This window comes from Carcharhinus amblyrhynchos, chromosome 8, assembly GCF_965287045.1.
Source record: "Carcharhinus amblyrhynchos chromosome 8, sCarAmb.v2.hapA, whole genome shotgun sequence".
NCBI classification, from domain to species: Eukaryota; Metazoa; Chordata; class Chondrichthyes; order Carcharhiniformes; family Carcharhinidae; genus Carcharhinus; species Carcharhinus amblyrhynchos.
This window is the reverse complement of record NC_137331.1, coordinates 112,016,957-112,032,548: the sequence shown is the minus strand read 5'-3', so window position 1 is coordinate 112,032,548 and position 15,592 is coordinate 112,016,957. Positions and strand designations below refer to the sequence as shown.

The following is a 15,592-nucleotide window of genomic DNA, read 5'->3' as shown; positions in this document are numbered from 1 at the left end:
AACCCTTAGTGGAAAGAAAAATTCTCATCCCCACCCTATAAGGATGGGCCCTAATTTTGAGACCGTGCTCCGTAGTTCCACAAGAGGAAACATCTTTTCCACATCCATCTTGTCACGATCATTCACAATCTTATATCCTTCACTCCAGTCACCACTCACTCTCCTAAACTCTAGTGGAAACAAGCCCAGTCTGTCCAATCCATCTCATAGGACAACAAGCTCCAGCTCATTTCAGGTATCAATTCCATAAACCTCTGAAACGCTTCCTCAGCATTTACATCCTTCTTTAAATAAGGAGGCCAAAACTGCGCATAGTATTTGAGATATAGTCTTACCAATGTCCTGTAGAACTGAAGGATAACATCCTTATTTTTATGTTCAAATCCTCTTGTAATAAAGCAAAGCATTCTATTAGCCTTCTTAATTACATGCTGCCCCTGCATACTAACCTTTTGTGACTCATGTACTAGAACACCTAGATCCCTCTGCACCTCAGAATTCTGAAGTGATACTCTGCTTTTTTGTTCCTCCTGCCAAAGGGAACATCTTCACATTTTCCCACATTATACTCCACCTGCCAGATTTTAAACCATCTATCCGTGTCCTTATGTCTTCTGCGTAAGATATTTACCTACCTTTCTTTGCAAATTTAGCGACGAGGCCTTCGCTCCCGCATGCTTGTTCCTCTCCAGCCCTGAGCCGACGTCTCTAACCCTGGCACCAGACCGACAACTCAGCTGTCTGGACTCTTGATCCTTGCTGCAGAGAACAATGTTAATCACCATACTGTGCCTTAGTACCAGAACATTCCTTTTTTGTTCTCCCCACTTGAATGGCTTCTTATACCACAATGCTAAGGACAGTCAACTTATCCACCACCCTGCAGCCCCACTCTCATCCAAACAAGCGGTTCAAACCTATTGAACAATTGGAGGGTGATACTTCTGCACTCCGGGTCCACTTAACTGCTTCACTTGAAGTTATACACTCCTGTCCCTGACCACTGAATCAATCAGAAGGCTCCATCCTAAGTGGTGTGACAACCTCCTGGTACAAAGTGTCCAGATAAGGTGCACCCTGCTTAAAGTGTGACAGAGTTTGCAGCTCAGCTTTCTCAAGTTCCTCAAGCTGCAAATATTTACTGCAGGCACGTTTGCCCTGGGTATATGCAGAGTATAGGCCTAAATATGCTTTCTGACACTAAAGAAAATGCTTACGTGCTGAATTTACTTACATGGTGAAATCTACAGTAATTCTCAACAGCAAATAGCGATTATTATTCAACTGCAGGAATCATTATAGCTGGTTATAATCCTTGGCATTACCCAACATTAACAATACAGATGCTCAGTAGCAGCAGTGTGTACTATTGACAAGATGCACTGCAGCAATTCATCAAAGATGCTTATACAGCACCTTCCAAACCCAAGACCACTTCTATCTAGAAGGACAAGGGCAGCAGATACACGGGAACACCACAACCTGCAAGTTCCCCTCCAAGCCGCTCACCATCCTGACTTGGAAATATATCGCCGCTCCTTCACAGTCACTGAGTCAAAATCCCGGAATTCCCTCCCTAACAGCATTGTGTGACAACCCACAGCATGTGGACTGCTGCGATTCAAGATGACAGCTCACCACCACCTTCTCAATGACAACTAGGGATGGACAATAAATGCTGGCCAGCCAGCGACGCCCATGTTCCACAAATTAACTTTTTAAAAGTACATCGTCCTGTACAAGATAACCATGCGGAGAAAGAACCTTGTTTGGTGTTTGTTTGAACTGTTTAATGTCTGGATTGCAAATGACAATTACTTTCTGGAACTCAAGGGATCAAGCCACGTTGTGAACTTAATATGGGAGACCAGTTCAATAGCCGCGCTGTCATGTTGTAGGTTAAAATGATGAGAGGGTGGGGTGATTATCTTTCATACGGTGGAAAAGGGCTGAGTCAAGGAAAGTGTAGATGATCTGTTGACAAATTGAGCTTACCACTCTCACTTCAGTGCCCTTATGATAGAAGGCACTGGAGTAATTAAGGTTAATCCTGCAGACCATAGCTAATAGCAATGCAAGGATAAGCATTGCAGAACAAATGTACATTACCAAATTTTAACTATTCAACCATTTAAACCACACATCGAATAAGGCTCTCACTCAGCACTGCTGTGCAGAGATAATCTGAAAAGAGCACGGTTAATGTTGGGTGATGCAAGAACTCTAATCTAATCTTGGAATCCAACATCACGGGTTAATGCTGCATATTTTAAGGCAAGTTCAGGTCATGTCACAGTGATAATCATTGTATTAAAGCATGTAGATGGAAGGTAACAATCTATTAAATGTAGAACGCAATCAACTGTACAGGACAAATCAAGATTACACTCAACAGTTGTCAGAGTGACAATGGAGTGCACAGAAAAGTACAGAGGAATGGCGGTATAGTGGCTAGCACTGCTGCCTCACAAGCGCCAGGGACCCAGGTTCAATTCCTGGCTAGGTCACTGTCTCTGCGGAGTCTGCATGTTGCCTGCATGAGTTTCCTCTGGATGCTCCTGTTTCCTCCCACAATCCGAAGGATGTGCTGATTAGGTGCACTAGCCATGCTAAATTCTCCCTCAGTGTACCTGAACAGGTGCTGGAGTGTGGAGACTAGGGGACTATTCTCAGTAACTTCAGTGCAGTGTTAATGTAAACCTACTTGTGACAATAATAAATGAGATAAAATATTCATTAGGAAATTGACTTGTTACCGGAGTGTTCCTGATGGAAACAAATTCTAACATTGCAAATCTATTAAACTTTAAAGGAACTTAATTTTGCTCTAAGTTGCAAGTAGAGGAGGATTTCAATAGTGTGTAGAAAACTGGCTTCACAAGCAGGCCTGCTGAAACCAAATCCCAGGTGCAGCTTTCAGCCAAACAAATCAGGGTCGCTGGGGTGTTTTTCAGTTCTGAACAAAAGAACCACCTTCGGGAAGGTGGCAAAAAGCAGGAGGATCTGGTCAGACCAGTCTTTCCTGCAAACAGAAATAGATCTGCCAGTCAAACAGAGCAGAAATTAATGCATTAGATTGCTGCAAGGAGTTCCTACTCAGCCTATCTTACTTCAACTGTGAGGTAAAGAAGTGCGTGGGAGGAAAGAGGCTTTGATGGTTAGCAAAGTACATCAGCATAATAAGTTATCGACGCTAACTTGCCAGTGCATTCGTCTTCAACCAAAATGATAATACAGCCTTTAATTTAGCTCCAAATTTGTCTGTTTAGAAATGCTATAGTCAAACAGGAAAACCCTTTATGGCCTATATAGTCACTTGCTCTTTACTTCGTGCAAGCACTGTCTGCCAAGCAAAAGGGCAAAGAATTCTTGGGTGAGGGCATCAAGGAATAAGGAGAACAAGGAGGCGGCGTGGTGGCACAATGGTTAGCATTGCAACCTCACAGTGCCAGGGACCCAGGTTCAATTCTCAGCTTTGGTCACTGTCTGTGTGGAGTCTGCACATTCTCCTTGTGTCTGCGTGGGTTTCCTCCGGGTGCTCCAGTTTCCTCCCACAGCCAAAGATGTGCGGGTTAGGTTGATTGAATCATAGAACCCCTACAGTGAAGGAGGAGGCCATTCAGCCAATCGAGCCTGCACCGACCACAATCCCACCCAGGCCCTAACCCCACATATTTACCCTGCTAATCTCTCTAACCTACACATCCTGGGACACTGAGGGGCAATTTAGCACGGCCAATGCACCTGACTCACACATCTTTGGAATGTGGGAGGAAACCCGAGCGATCCAGAGGAAACCCATGCAGACAAGGGGAGAATGTGCAAACTCCACACAGACAGTGGAGTCAAGCCGGGAATTGAACCCAGGTCCCTGGAGCTGTGAGGCAGCAGTGCTGACCACTGTGCCACCCCATGTATTGGCCATGCCAAATTGCCTCTTAGTGTCAGGGGGATTAGCTAGGGTTAACGCACGGGGTTATGGGGATAGGGCCTGGGTGAGATTGTGGTCGGTGCAGACTCGATGGGCCGAATGGTTTCCTTCTGAACTGTAGGATTCTATGATTCTGAATAGAGATAGGAGCCTTCAGCTTGTCAAGCCTGCTCACTATTTCACTATGACCTTGGCTGAGCTTGGGCTTCAACTCCATTTTTACCCCACTCCCCCTATTTCTTAATGGAAGTTTCCCTCTCATTGTGGTTAACCGACCACTCAACCAGGTTCGACTCATTTCTTACACCTCTGTCCTCACCCCTTCCTCACTTTTCACCCCAGTTCCAGCATGATGCCACCTCCCATCAACATTCCGCAGGGACTGCTCCCTTCCTGACACCCTGGTCCACTCCTCCATCCCGCCCAACTTCTCTTCCCACGTCACCTTCCCTTGCAATTGTGGAAGATGCAATACCTGCCCCTCTAGCCTCACCCTCCTCACCCTTCAAGCCTCTGAACGCTCCTTTCAGGTTAAGCAATGTTTCTCTTGCACTGTCTTCCATTTGGTTTATGGTTTTTGCTGCTCCCAGTGTTTTCTCTTTTACACTGAGGAGACAGAATACAGTGCCTTGTGGAACACCTTCACTCAGGTCGCAAGTGTGACCCCAACCTTCCTACCGCTTGCCATTTTCATCCAGCATCTTGCTCTCATGCCCACATGTCTGTTTTTGGCCTTCTGCAATGCTCCAGTGAAGCCTGAAGCAAACTGGAGGAACAAGCTCTGATTTGATATGTTGCCACCTTCAGGACTCGACTCTGAGTTCAGCAACTTTTAATATTGCCCTTTCTCCTCCTCCTTAAACCCCCTTTCTTCTCTTTTCCATTTTTAAATATTCCATCCATGTATTGCCTCGATGTAAAACACCCTCTCACGCTAGCTTATCTGTTGTTTGTCCTTAAAGTTGTTCCTTTTTGTTGCAGGTTCTTTTACGTTGACATTCCTCCTCTCGGTTCAGACGAAGGGTCGACAACTTTCTTTATAGAATTTTACTTTCTGTATTCCTGAAGTGGTTCTTTATAGAATCTACAGTGCAGAAGGAGGCCACTCGGCCCATAGAACCTGTGCCGACAACAGTCCCACCCAGGTCCTATTCACATAACACCACCCATTCACCCTAGCTAGTCCCCCTGACAATGAGGAGTAACTTATACAGCCAATCAACCTAACCCGCACATTTTTGGGTTGTGGGAGGAAACCGGAGCACCTGGAGGAAACCCATGCAGACATGGGAAGTACGTGCAAAATCCACATAGACAATGACCTGAGGCCGGAATTGAACCCGGGTCCCTGGCGCTGTGGGGCAGCAGCACTAACCACAGATAGACGCTGGCAGACCTGCTGAGCTTTTCCAGCTTCCTCCGTCTACGCTTGCCTAGATTTCCTGAGAGACCAACAGTCTGTCTGCCCCAACATTGAACAATGGAGCATCCATGACCCTATGGGGCAGGGTGTTTCAAAACTTCACAACTCTTCCAGTGAAGAAACTGCTCCTCACCTCAGTCCCAAATGGTCAGCCTCTCAACCCTGAGCCTGCAAATGGAACAATTATTATAAAGATATATATCCAAATAAATTATATTAGAGCCATTATGCAATTACATTTCAGGCAGGCTCGAGAAGATAAATGCCTCTCTCATGTTCTGAGCATGCCTTTATCGGGTTGATGGGCTATGCTAAATTGCCCCTTAGTGTCAGGGGGACTAGCTAGGGTAAATGCATGGGGTTAGAGTCTGGCTGGGATTGGGATCGGTGCAGGCTCATTGGGCTGACTGGCCTTTTTCTGCACTGTAGGGATTCTGTGAAGCAAACCTGAGGGACAAATATAAACCAGTGACTGTATCCTGTTGGTTTGGGTAACTTTGCATAAAAATGTTTCCACTCAATCATCCTGTTACCCAGGTTTGGAGTTAAAAATTAACCAGGAAGTTTTAAAAATAAGCACCATCAAAGCTGCTGTGCATCAAAATTCAACGGATGGACAAAGAGCACCACCTGCTACAAAAACCCAGTCACAACAGGAGGAGATCAGTTTATTCACACCACTTGTTTGTATGGCAGGCATAATGTATAATGAACAATACATCAAATGAAAGGCAGGAAAGCTGCAACTGGCTTATTCTGAATATCTACATATGTCAGTACAATGTTTAAATTACAAAACATCAGCAGTAAATTACACCTTTTAAATTCCATGACCAAACACCCAAGTTATGTCTACATTCTTAAGCATGAAGTGCAGAGGGATTTAACAATAAAAACTGCAAAACAAAATAAAACCTCGCTTAACAGGAAGGTGACCATCTTTAGCTCTAAGGGTGATACATACTGTCTTCACATCTTTCGGGTTCTTGCCTTCAAAAGGTGCAGTTCATGCATTTGACCACCTTGTTGCCATAATCGATACAGTCCGGCCCTATACACTCACAGCAGGCGTTGTGAAACCATCGGTATTTCGAAGCGCCCATAGACTCGCACGAGTTCTTACACTGATGGATAGACATGCAGTCATCAAAGTAGACCACTGTGCACTGAGGCTCTGTAATTTAAAGGAAAATCTTAAAAATATCTTCCAACTCATCATCAACTTACATAACACCTTTAATGCAGCAAAAGCATCCCGAGGCTCCTTGTTAAACACAAGTTTTGACACCAAACCACACAAGTTAGGTAATAGGGCCACGGCCAAGAACTTGGTCAAACAGGTGGTTTTTTAAGGAATGTCTTAAAGGAGACTTTTAGAAAGGGATTTCTACAGGCCTTGCAAAAGATGCTAGACTTGGAAGAGAGCAGAGATTTTCCAGCACTTACAGAGATGGCAGGCAAAGGCCATGGGGGGGGGTTGGGGGATTTTAAAACTATGCTGGTGCCTACTGGGAACCAATGTCCATCAATGAGCACAGGGGTGATGGGTAAAGGAGGCATATTGCAACTTAGAATTATGAGCGCCAGTGTTTTGGATAAGCTCACACAGAAGAGAGTGCAAGGTGTGAATCGGGACAGGAGAGTTGTATAGTCGAATTGAGTATTAATATTGATTGGGGTTTCAGCAGCCGAGGAGTTAAAGCAAGGGTCACATACAACACCAAGGCTGTGAACAGCCTCCTTCAGCCTCAGGCAGATGTCAAGAAAAACATAACATCAGCTGCTAGGGAATCAGAGATTGTGGCAGATATCAAAGGTATCCTTTGCTGTTGGTATTTTGGCTTTGGTATTTAAGAACATAAGAAATAGGAGCAGGAGTAGGCCATCTAGCCCTTCGAGCCTGCCCCGCCATTCAATAAGATCATGGCTGATCTGTCGTGGCTCAGTTCCACATTCCCGCCCTCTCCCCATAACCCTTAATCCCCTCGCTTATCAAAAACCCATCAACCCGCGTCTTAAAAATATTTAGCGAGGCAGCCTCCACCACTTCAACGGGCAGAGAATTCCAGAGATTCACCACCCTTTGAGTGAAGAAGTTCTTCCTCAACTCCATTCTAAACCGCCCCCCTCTTTATCTTGAGGCTGTGCCCCCTAGTCCTACTGTCCTTTCTGAGCAGGAAGAGTCTCTCCACCTCTATCCTATCCATCCCATTCATCATCTTATACGTCTCAATGAGATCTCCCCTCATTCTTCTAAACTCTAACCAGTACAAGCCTAGTTTATTCAGCCTCTCCTCATAGCTCAACCCCCTCAACTCAATATTTCCAATATTTAATTGCGGGGAATTTTTGTTTGCCCAACACTGGATGTTGAATAGCAGCATGCCAAACCAGAGGCAGAGGAAGGACTGAGAGGGGCATTGCTGAGTAAAGCTGGGGGCTCGAGTACATGTGGAACCTCCTTTGTTTTGGAACATGTCACCAAGATGCAGCAGCCAGATGACAAACAGACAGGGGACAAGAAGAGATGCTCTAAGGAACTTCAGAGCAAACAACATAATGCCTAATAAGACATACTGGCAAGCATTAGAACAAATTATTTTTGTTGATTCGGTGATAAAATTATCTTTTAACTGGCAAATAAAGAAAATACTTCTAATAACCACAGAGATATGGGGAAAAGACTGGGCAGTGGCACAAGGTGAATTGCTCCTTTTGAGGGCCAGGACAGACATAATGGGCTGAATAGCCTCCTTTTGTGCTGTAACCAGTCAATACGATTCTAACATGCTTTTTCCCCCCCAAAAAAATACTTTATCGATAAAATCTGTAAAACGACACCCCAAAACATTTCAAATTGTACATGATGGAAAGTGCAATAAAATTCAACTTTTTCCCCATTGACCATGTTGCACTCTGAAGTTCCTCAATATGATTGCAATTACGAGATATTTACTGTATACATTCAATGTCAAGTGTGCAGCCCCAAGTTACCAATCCCTCAGTGCACGATGGCGGTGGCCTTTCCCCTCTTGCGTGCATGTGGCGGCTGTGTCAAGCTTTGGGGTGAACCTCAGCACGTAGTCCTGAAGCTTGGAATCTACGATTCTGACTCAACATCCACACAGCAACAGGCAAGTGGGAACTATCGACAAGCTCAACCTGAATCCCGAGCAAGAACTGGGTCCTTAGCAGCCAACACCCTCCAGGTCAATGTCAGGAAGAACTGGGCATTTTGTTTTAAAGACGTGTAAATAAATAATTACTATGAGAAGTTTATTACTGGAATCAATTTATTTATGCAAGTATTAAAAGGCATTCTTATAAAAATACAGGCCCTTAAATCAGGCCTGTGTTTTTGCTCCTAATCACCACCAAATACATCATAGAAAAGAACTGGATTCAAGATGAAAGTTTATTTATTAGCGTCACAAGTAGGCTTACATTAACACTGCAATAAAGTTACTGTGAAAATCCCCTAGTTGCCGCATTCCGGTGCCTGTTCGGGTACACTGAGGGGGAATTTAGCACGGCCAATGCACCTAACCAGCTCATCTTTTGGACTGTGGGAGGAAATTCACACAAACATGAGAAGAATGTACAGACTCCACACAGACATTGACCCAAGCCAGGGACTTAACCGGGGTCCCTGGAGCTGCAAGGCAGCAGTGCTAACCACTGTGCCACCTGCCCCCACTCCCCGAGCAAACTGGGTATCAGAACATAAGAACATAAGAAATAGGAGCAGGAGTAGGCCATCAAGCCCCTCGAGCCTGCCCCGCCATTCAATAAGATCATGGCTGATCTGTCGTGGATCAGTTCCACTTTCCCGCTTTCTCCCCAGAAGAGAATCAAAGCCATCACCAGGGTTTAAGAATATTCAAAGCAAGTCCTTAAATATCTAAGAATAAAAAAATCACAGGTGAAATTTCTATCTGTGAGATATTGTTTCAAATGTTTGGAAATATTATGAAGGAGGGTGATATAAATTAAATGGTACAATTATAAAAGGGCAGAAGGGCCTGGGGATTCACACACATAAATTTCTGAAGGTGGTAAGACAAACTGATAAAACTGCTAAAGCAGCAGAGTAAGAAATCCTTGGGCTTTCTATGTAGAAGCAGAGTATCTCAGCCAGAAATTAGTGCTGATCCTTTATATAATCACTGATTTGATTTGATTTATTATTTCACATGTATTAACATGCAGTGAAAAGTATTGTTTCTTGCGTGTTATACAAACAAAACGTACCATTCATAGAGAAGGAAACAAGAGAGTGCAGAATGTAGTGTTACAGTCATAGCTAGGGTGTAGAGAAAGATCAACTTAATGCAAAGGTAGGTCCATTCAAAAGTCTGATGGCGGCAGGGAAGAAGCTTTTCTTGAGTTGGTTGGTACGTGACCTCGGACTTTTATATCTTTTTCCCAAGGGAAGAAGGTGGAAGAGAGAATGTCTGGGGTGTGTGGGGTTCTTAATTATGCTGGCTGCTTTGCCGAGGCAGCAGGAGGGGTAAACAGAGTCAATGGATAGGAGGCGAGTTTGCGTGATGGATTGGAATGAGTGATGGAACTACCTTTTGTAACTCCTTGCAGTCTTGAGCAGAGCAGGAGTCATACCAAGCTGTGATACAACCAGAAAGAAGGCTTTCTATGGTGCATCTGTAAAAGTTGGTGAGAGTCGTAGCTGACATGCCAAATTTCCTTAGTCTTCTGAGAAAGTAGAAGCGTTGGTGGGCTTTCTTAACTATAATGTCGGCATGGAGGGATGAGAACAGGTTGTTGCTGACCTGGACATCTAAAAACTTGAAGCTCTCGGTCCATTCTACTTTGTCCCCGTTGATGTAGACAGGAACGTGTTCTCCTTTACGCTTCCTGAAGTTGACAACAATCTCCCTTTTGTTAACACTGAGGGAGAGGTTATTGTTGCCACACCAGTTCACCAGATTCTCTATCTCAGCTGCCCTCGGGCAACTAGCGATGGGCAATAAATGTTGGCCAGCCAGCAACTGCCATGTTCCACGAATGAACAAAATAGGGAGCTTGATAAGACAATAATCAGCTGAAAATTGCCAGTAATCCAAAAAGAAAGTGACACTCAGTCAGAGAGGTAGGTATTAAAGAGAAGTGTGGTGCGAGAATGTTCCTCTTTTCCTCTTCTTCAGAAGGTAATTTGTCTCCTAAGGAGTTATCCATTGGTTGAAATGTAGGCACATCACACTGTGTTGTGACTTGGGGGCAACAAATGCCAGCTTCCAAATGCCAAATCCTCCCTTAACAGCACTGTGGGTGTACCTACACCAGGCAGGCTGCAGGAGCTCAGAAAGGTGGCTCACCCCCACCTTTCCAAGGGCAAATAGAGATGGGCAACAAATGCCAGCTTTGCCAGTGACGCACACATCTCTGGTGGGGCACGGTAGCACAGTGGTTAGCACTGCTGCCTCGCAACGCCAGGGACCCGGGTTCAATTCCAGACTCAGGTCACTGCCTGTGTGGAGTTTGCACATTCTCCCTGAGTCTGTGTGGGTTTCCTCCCCACACTCCAAAGATGTGCGGGATAGGCCGATTGGCCATGCTAAATTGCCCCTTAGTGTCAGGGAAGTTAGGAGGGTAGATATGTGGGGTTACAGGGATACGGCCTGGGTGGGATTGTTGTCGGTGCAGACTCAATGGGCCAAATGGCCTCCTTTTGCACTGCAGGAATTCTATGAAGGTCAAATTTTTTTTAAAAAAAATCACACTGTCCACTGAGTCACTGAAGTCTTCCCTCCATATATAAAAAAACTGGACTAAAGCTGGTTGTTTAGGAATAATGACCTAAATCAGGAAATTGTACAGATATTGTCTTGAATCATTTTGAAATTCATACCTGGTATTTTTGAGAAGAATTCTACTGGAAGAATCCAGTGCAAGTCTATCTTAAATGTGGGAACCAAAACTGCACAAAGTACTCCAGATGAGACCTCACCAAAACCCTGTACAATTGTAGAACAGAACAGGCTATCCACCTGCTACAGAGACACACATCATTGAGCTGTCACAAATATATATACATTTAAACACTCCAGGTTAATGACGAGACTGAAATCTGCACCAGAAAACGAATAAAATCTGCCTGTACGCCTATGAAATGCTCAGCATCTCATGGTTCTCCCACTGAAGGCAGACTTGTAACCAAGTTTGACAATAAAGCTCCTTCAGATGTAACTTGGAACGACAAAATCTGTATCAAAACTCAAGTATACCAGAGAGAAAACTTTATCTGCCTTGATGCATTTCTGAAATTCTAGAGCAATTAATCTGCTTAGCTCATAAAATTTATAATTTTGAAATTTAGCTCCACATAAAGTAACGCTTACCCTTCTCACTCTCGAGTTGCACATGCGGACTGTCTTCAGGCAGTGACACATTTTGGAGTGGAGACATGTCAAAGCTTTCCAAAAATGAAACAAGGTTTTCATGATAGGTGAGTTCTTCAGAGACAGGGAACGAGACAATGTTCCAGTGCAGGTGAGATTCACCTTCTGTTAGAGCACGGAACAGCGATGGGATGGGTTCATGAAGTTCTTCTACTGTACTCTTAGACGTTGGCGGCGTATCGCTGTAGTTCCTGGGATTACACATTCCTAGGATTAGAAAAGGGCATTAATATCACAATGCTACAAGTTAATAAAATGTTTATTAAACGGGGAAAGAGAAACTATAATAAACTGCTGTACTCCGATTATACTTTTGCGTCTTGGAAATGTTTGGCGAGGCGGCCTCCGCCACTTCGGCGGGCGGAGAGTTCCGGAGGTTCGCCGCCCTTTGGGTGGGGGGGTTCCTCCTCAACTCCGTTCTGGGCCGCCCCCCCCTTTATCTTGAGGCTGGGTTTTTGATAGGCAAGGGGATTAAGGGTTATGAGGAGAGGGCGGGAATGTGGAACTGAGCCACGACAGATCAGCCATGATCTTATTGAATGGCGGGGCAGGCTCGAAGGGCTAGTTGGCCTACTCCTGCTCCTATTTCTTATGTTCTTATGTTCTTATTATCATACAAATTGGGAGGAGTAGGCCACTCAGCCCCTCAAGCCTGCTCCCCCATTCAATAAGATCATGGCTGATCAGACTGTAACCTCAATTCCACTATCCCACGAATCAGATTTCACTTGTCCTGAACATACTAACTCATGACGTTGGGTAGTTTCCCTGGTAACAGCATTTATCAGCAAGGTAACCATTCTCATTTGTGGGCCTATGCAGTAAGTCTCACAACAATGTCTTTTCAGAATGAGGTTTAGCAATAAAATTCTACAAAGAAGTCTTGCTACAATTGTACAGGGTTTTGGTGAGGCCGCATCTGGAATACTTTGTGCAGGTTTGGTTCTCACATTCAAGATTGACTTACATTGGATCTTTCCAATGGGCCCACTGCAGGCAGAATGAGGAAGAGAAATTCCTACTCAGCCATACTTGACGCTGGATGGTGTCTCATTAGGCAATATAACTACCTATTGCCCTTTGCACACCATCGCTATTAAACCTAACCTGCAACATCATTAAAGTTAAGGTTACACAGGTGGAGGGCATTGATTGATTAGGTACCTCGAGCACATATAAAGAGAGAATTCTGGGGTGGTGCAGTGGCACAATGGTTAGCATTGCTACGTCACAGCGCTAGGGACCTGGGTTCGATTCTTGGCTTGAGTCGCTGTCTGTGTGGAGTTTGCAAGTTCTCCCTGTGTCTGCGTGGGTTTCCTCTGGGTGCTCCAATTTCCTCCCAAGGTCTGAAAGACATGCTGGTTAGGTGCACTGACTCGAACAGGCACCGGAGTGTGGCGGCTAAGGGAATTTCACAGTACCTTCACTGCAGTGTTAATGTAAGCCTTACTTGTGATTAATAAACTTTACTTTAAAGGAGGAATTCATTTCATAGAATCATAGAAACCCTACAGTGCAGAAAGAAGCCCATCGAGTCTGCACCAACAACAATCCCAATTAGGCCCTAATCCCACAACCCCATGTATTTACCCTGCTAATCCCCCTGGCACTAAGCGATAATTTAGCATGGCCAATTGACCTAACCTGCAATATCATTACAGTTAAGATTATACAGGTGGAGGGCACTGATTGATTAGGTACCTTGAGTACATATAAGAACATAAGAAATAGGAGCAGGAGTAGGCCATCTAGCCCTTCGAGCCTGCCCCGCCATTCGCCAAGATCATGGCTGATCTGAAGTGGCTCAGTTCCACTTTCCCGCTTTTTCCCCATAACCCTTAATTCCCTAGTCTGTCAAAAACCTATCTACATGTGTCTTAAATATATTTAGCGAGGTAGCCTCCACCACTTCAACGGGCAGAGAATTCCAGAGATTCACCACCCTTTGAGTGAAGAAGTTCCTCCTCAATGTTCTAAACTGCACCGCCCCTTATCTTGAGGCTGTGCCCTCTAGTCCTGTTGTCCTTTCTGAGCGGGAAGAATCTCTCTACCTCTACCCTATCCATCCCCTTCATTATCTTATACGTCTCTATAATATCCCCCCTCATCCTTCTAAACTCCAACGAGTACAGACCCAGTCTATTTAGTCTCTCTTCATAGTCCAACCCCCTCATCTCTGGTATCAGCCCAGTGAACCTCCTCTGCACTCCCTCCAAGACCAAAATATCCTCACGCAAGTGTGGCAACCAAAACTGCACACAGTTCTCCAGCTGCGGCCTCACCAGTGCCCTGTACAGTTGCAGCAAGACCTCCCTGCTTTTATATTCTATCCCCCTCGCTACGAAGGCCAGCATCCCATTCGCCTTCTTGATCACCTGCTGCATCTGCAGACTGGGTTTTTGCAACTCATGCACAGGTCCCTCTGCACTGTAGCATGCTGCAGCTTTTCGCCCTTTAAATAGTAGTCCCTCCTACTATTATTCCTGCCAAAGTGGATAACCTCACACTTGCTAACATTGTACTCCATCTGCCAGGTCCTCGCCAATCGCTCAGCCTATCCAGATTCCTCTGCAGACTTTCCACATCCTCCGCACAATTTGCTTTTCCACTCATCTTCGTGTCATCAGCAAATATATATATATATGGTTTAAGTGGGGGAGGAAAATACAGAGACAGTCACCCAGTGCTGGAATTGAACCTGGGTTCCTGGCGCTGTGAGGCAGCATTGCTAACCACTGTGCCACCATGCCACCCTCGAGACTGGAAGGCAATGGCAAATTACCACTGGGGAATAGTGCACCGGCCATGCTAAATTCTCCCTCAGTGTATCCCAACAGGTGCCGGAGTGTGGCGACTCGGGGATTTTCACAGTAACTTCATTGCAGTTAATGTAAGTCTACTTGCGACACTAATAAACAAATTATTCAAATCATTAAACTGCCAAAGAAACTGCTCAGGGTGAAGACTCAACAGAGATTGGATTGATGGAATATCTTCAGGCAGAATATACATGGATAAATGGATAGTGCTGTCACCCAGAGGTGGTGGGGGCCTCCACTGGAGAGCTCACTATGTGGGAGTCCTCCTCCTTATCGTCAGGGATTTGGTACGGAGGGTGCTGCACATAGTTAAGATGGCTCACGGACTCCCAGGTTGCCTGCAGCTTCCGCTACCTTGAAAATTTCCTGTGCGAGTTTCAGCCCCCATTCTGATTATTTGAAGGGGCTGCTCCTCACAATTTGGTTGCAATTTGCACCCCTCCCCCCCAAGCTTTTATCAGGTGAGGAGCGGGCAGATCAGAGGATCTACTCATGGGCCTGCTCGCGGGCCTAGCCCAAGTGGCCATTAATAAGTCTAGGCAGCAGGCCGTGGACAGAAATTACTAGGCCCAACTATCTGCCCCGATCCTGCAAGTGTTCCTGGGGAGGGAGCGGTTTCTGTATGTAAGCATGAGGTCTCTGTGAATGTTGGGGGCTGGAATGCGTATTCAACAAAGGGAACATTATTTTAATCTAATTAGATAAGTTTTCTTTTTGTTACAGGGGACTTTCAATTAATTTTATCAATTTATTAATTTGCTTATTTTAGTTGTTCTCAAAAAGAGCATATAGACTTGATGGGGCGAAGGCTGTTTTCTGCGCTGTATGACTCCATGAGAGAGACTTATCAAAGGTTCAGTGGAGCAGTGTCTCTCAGCCAGAAGCCCTATTTCAAGTCCCACTCCAGGACTTAATGACCAAGGAATGTGTGACTATAACATGACCGGAGAGGTTGGGTATCAACCTGCAAATCCGTCCAGTATACACCCCAAGGACAGGTGGT

General features: G+C 45.1%; 1 protein-coding gene across 1 annotated transcript in view; it reads right to left on the bottom strand.

Annotated features, from left to right (window-relative positions):
* Positions 1 to 5,996: 5,996 nt before the first annotated feature.
* Positions 5,997 to 15,592, bottom strand: part of twsg1a (twisted gastrulation BMP signaling modulator 1a) — a 45,278-nt gene continuing 35,682 nt past the window's right edge. The window contains exons 3-4 of the mRNA XM_080194657.1: positions 11,711 to 11,977; positions 5,997 to 6,528 (exon numbers count right to left, since the gene is read on the bottom strand). Coding sequence (XP_080050783.1) covers positions 6,347 to 6,528; positions 11,711 to 11,977 — 449 coding nt within the window. The 3' untranslated portion in view covers positions 5,997 to 6,346. The remainder of the gene's footprint in view (positions 6,529 to 11,710; positions 11,978 to 15,592) is intronic.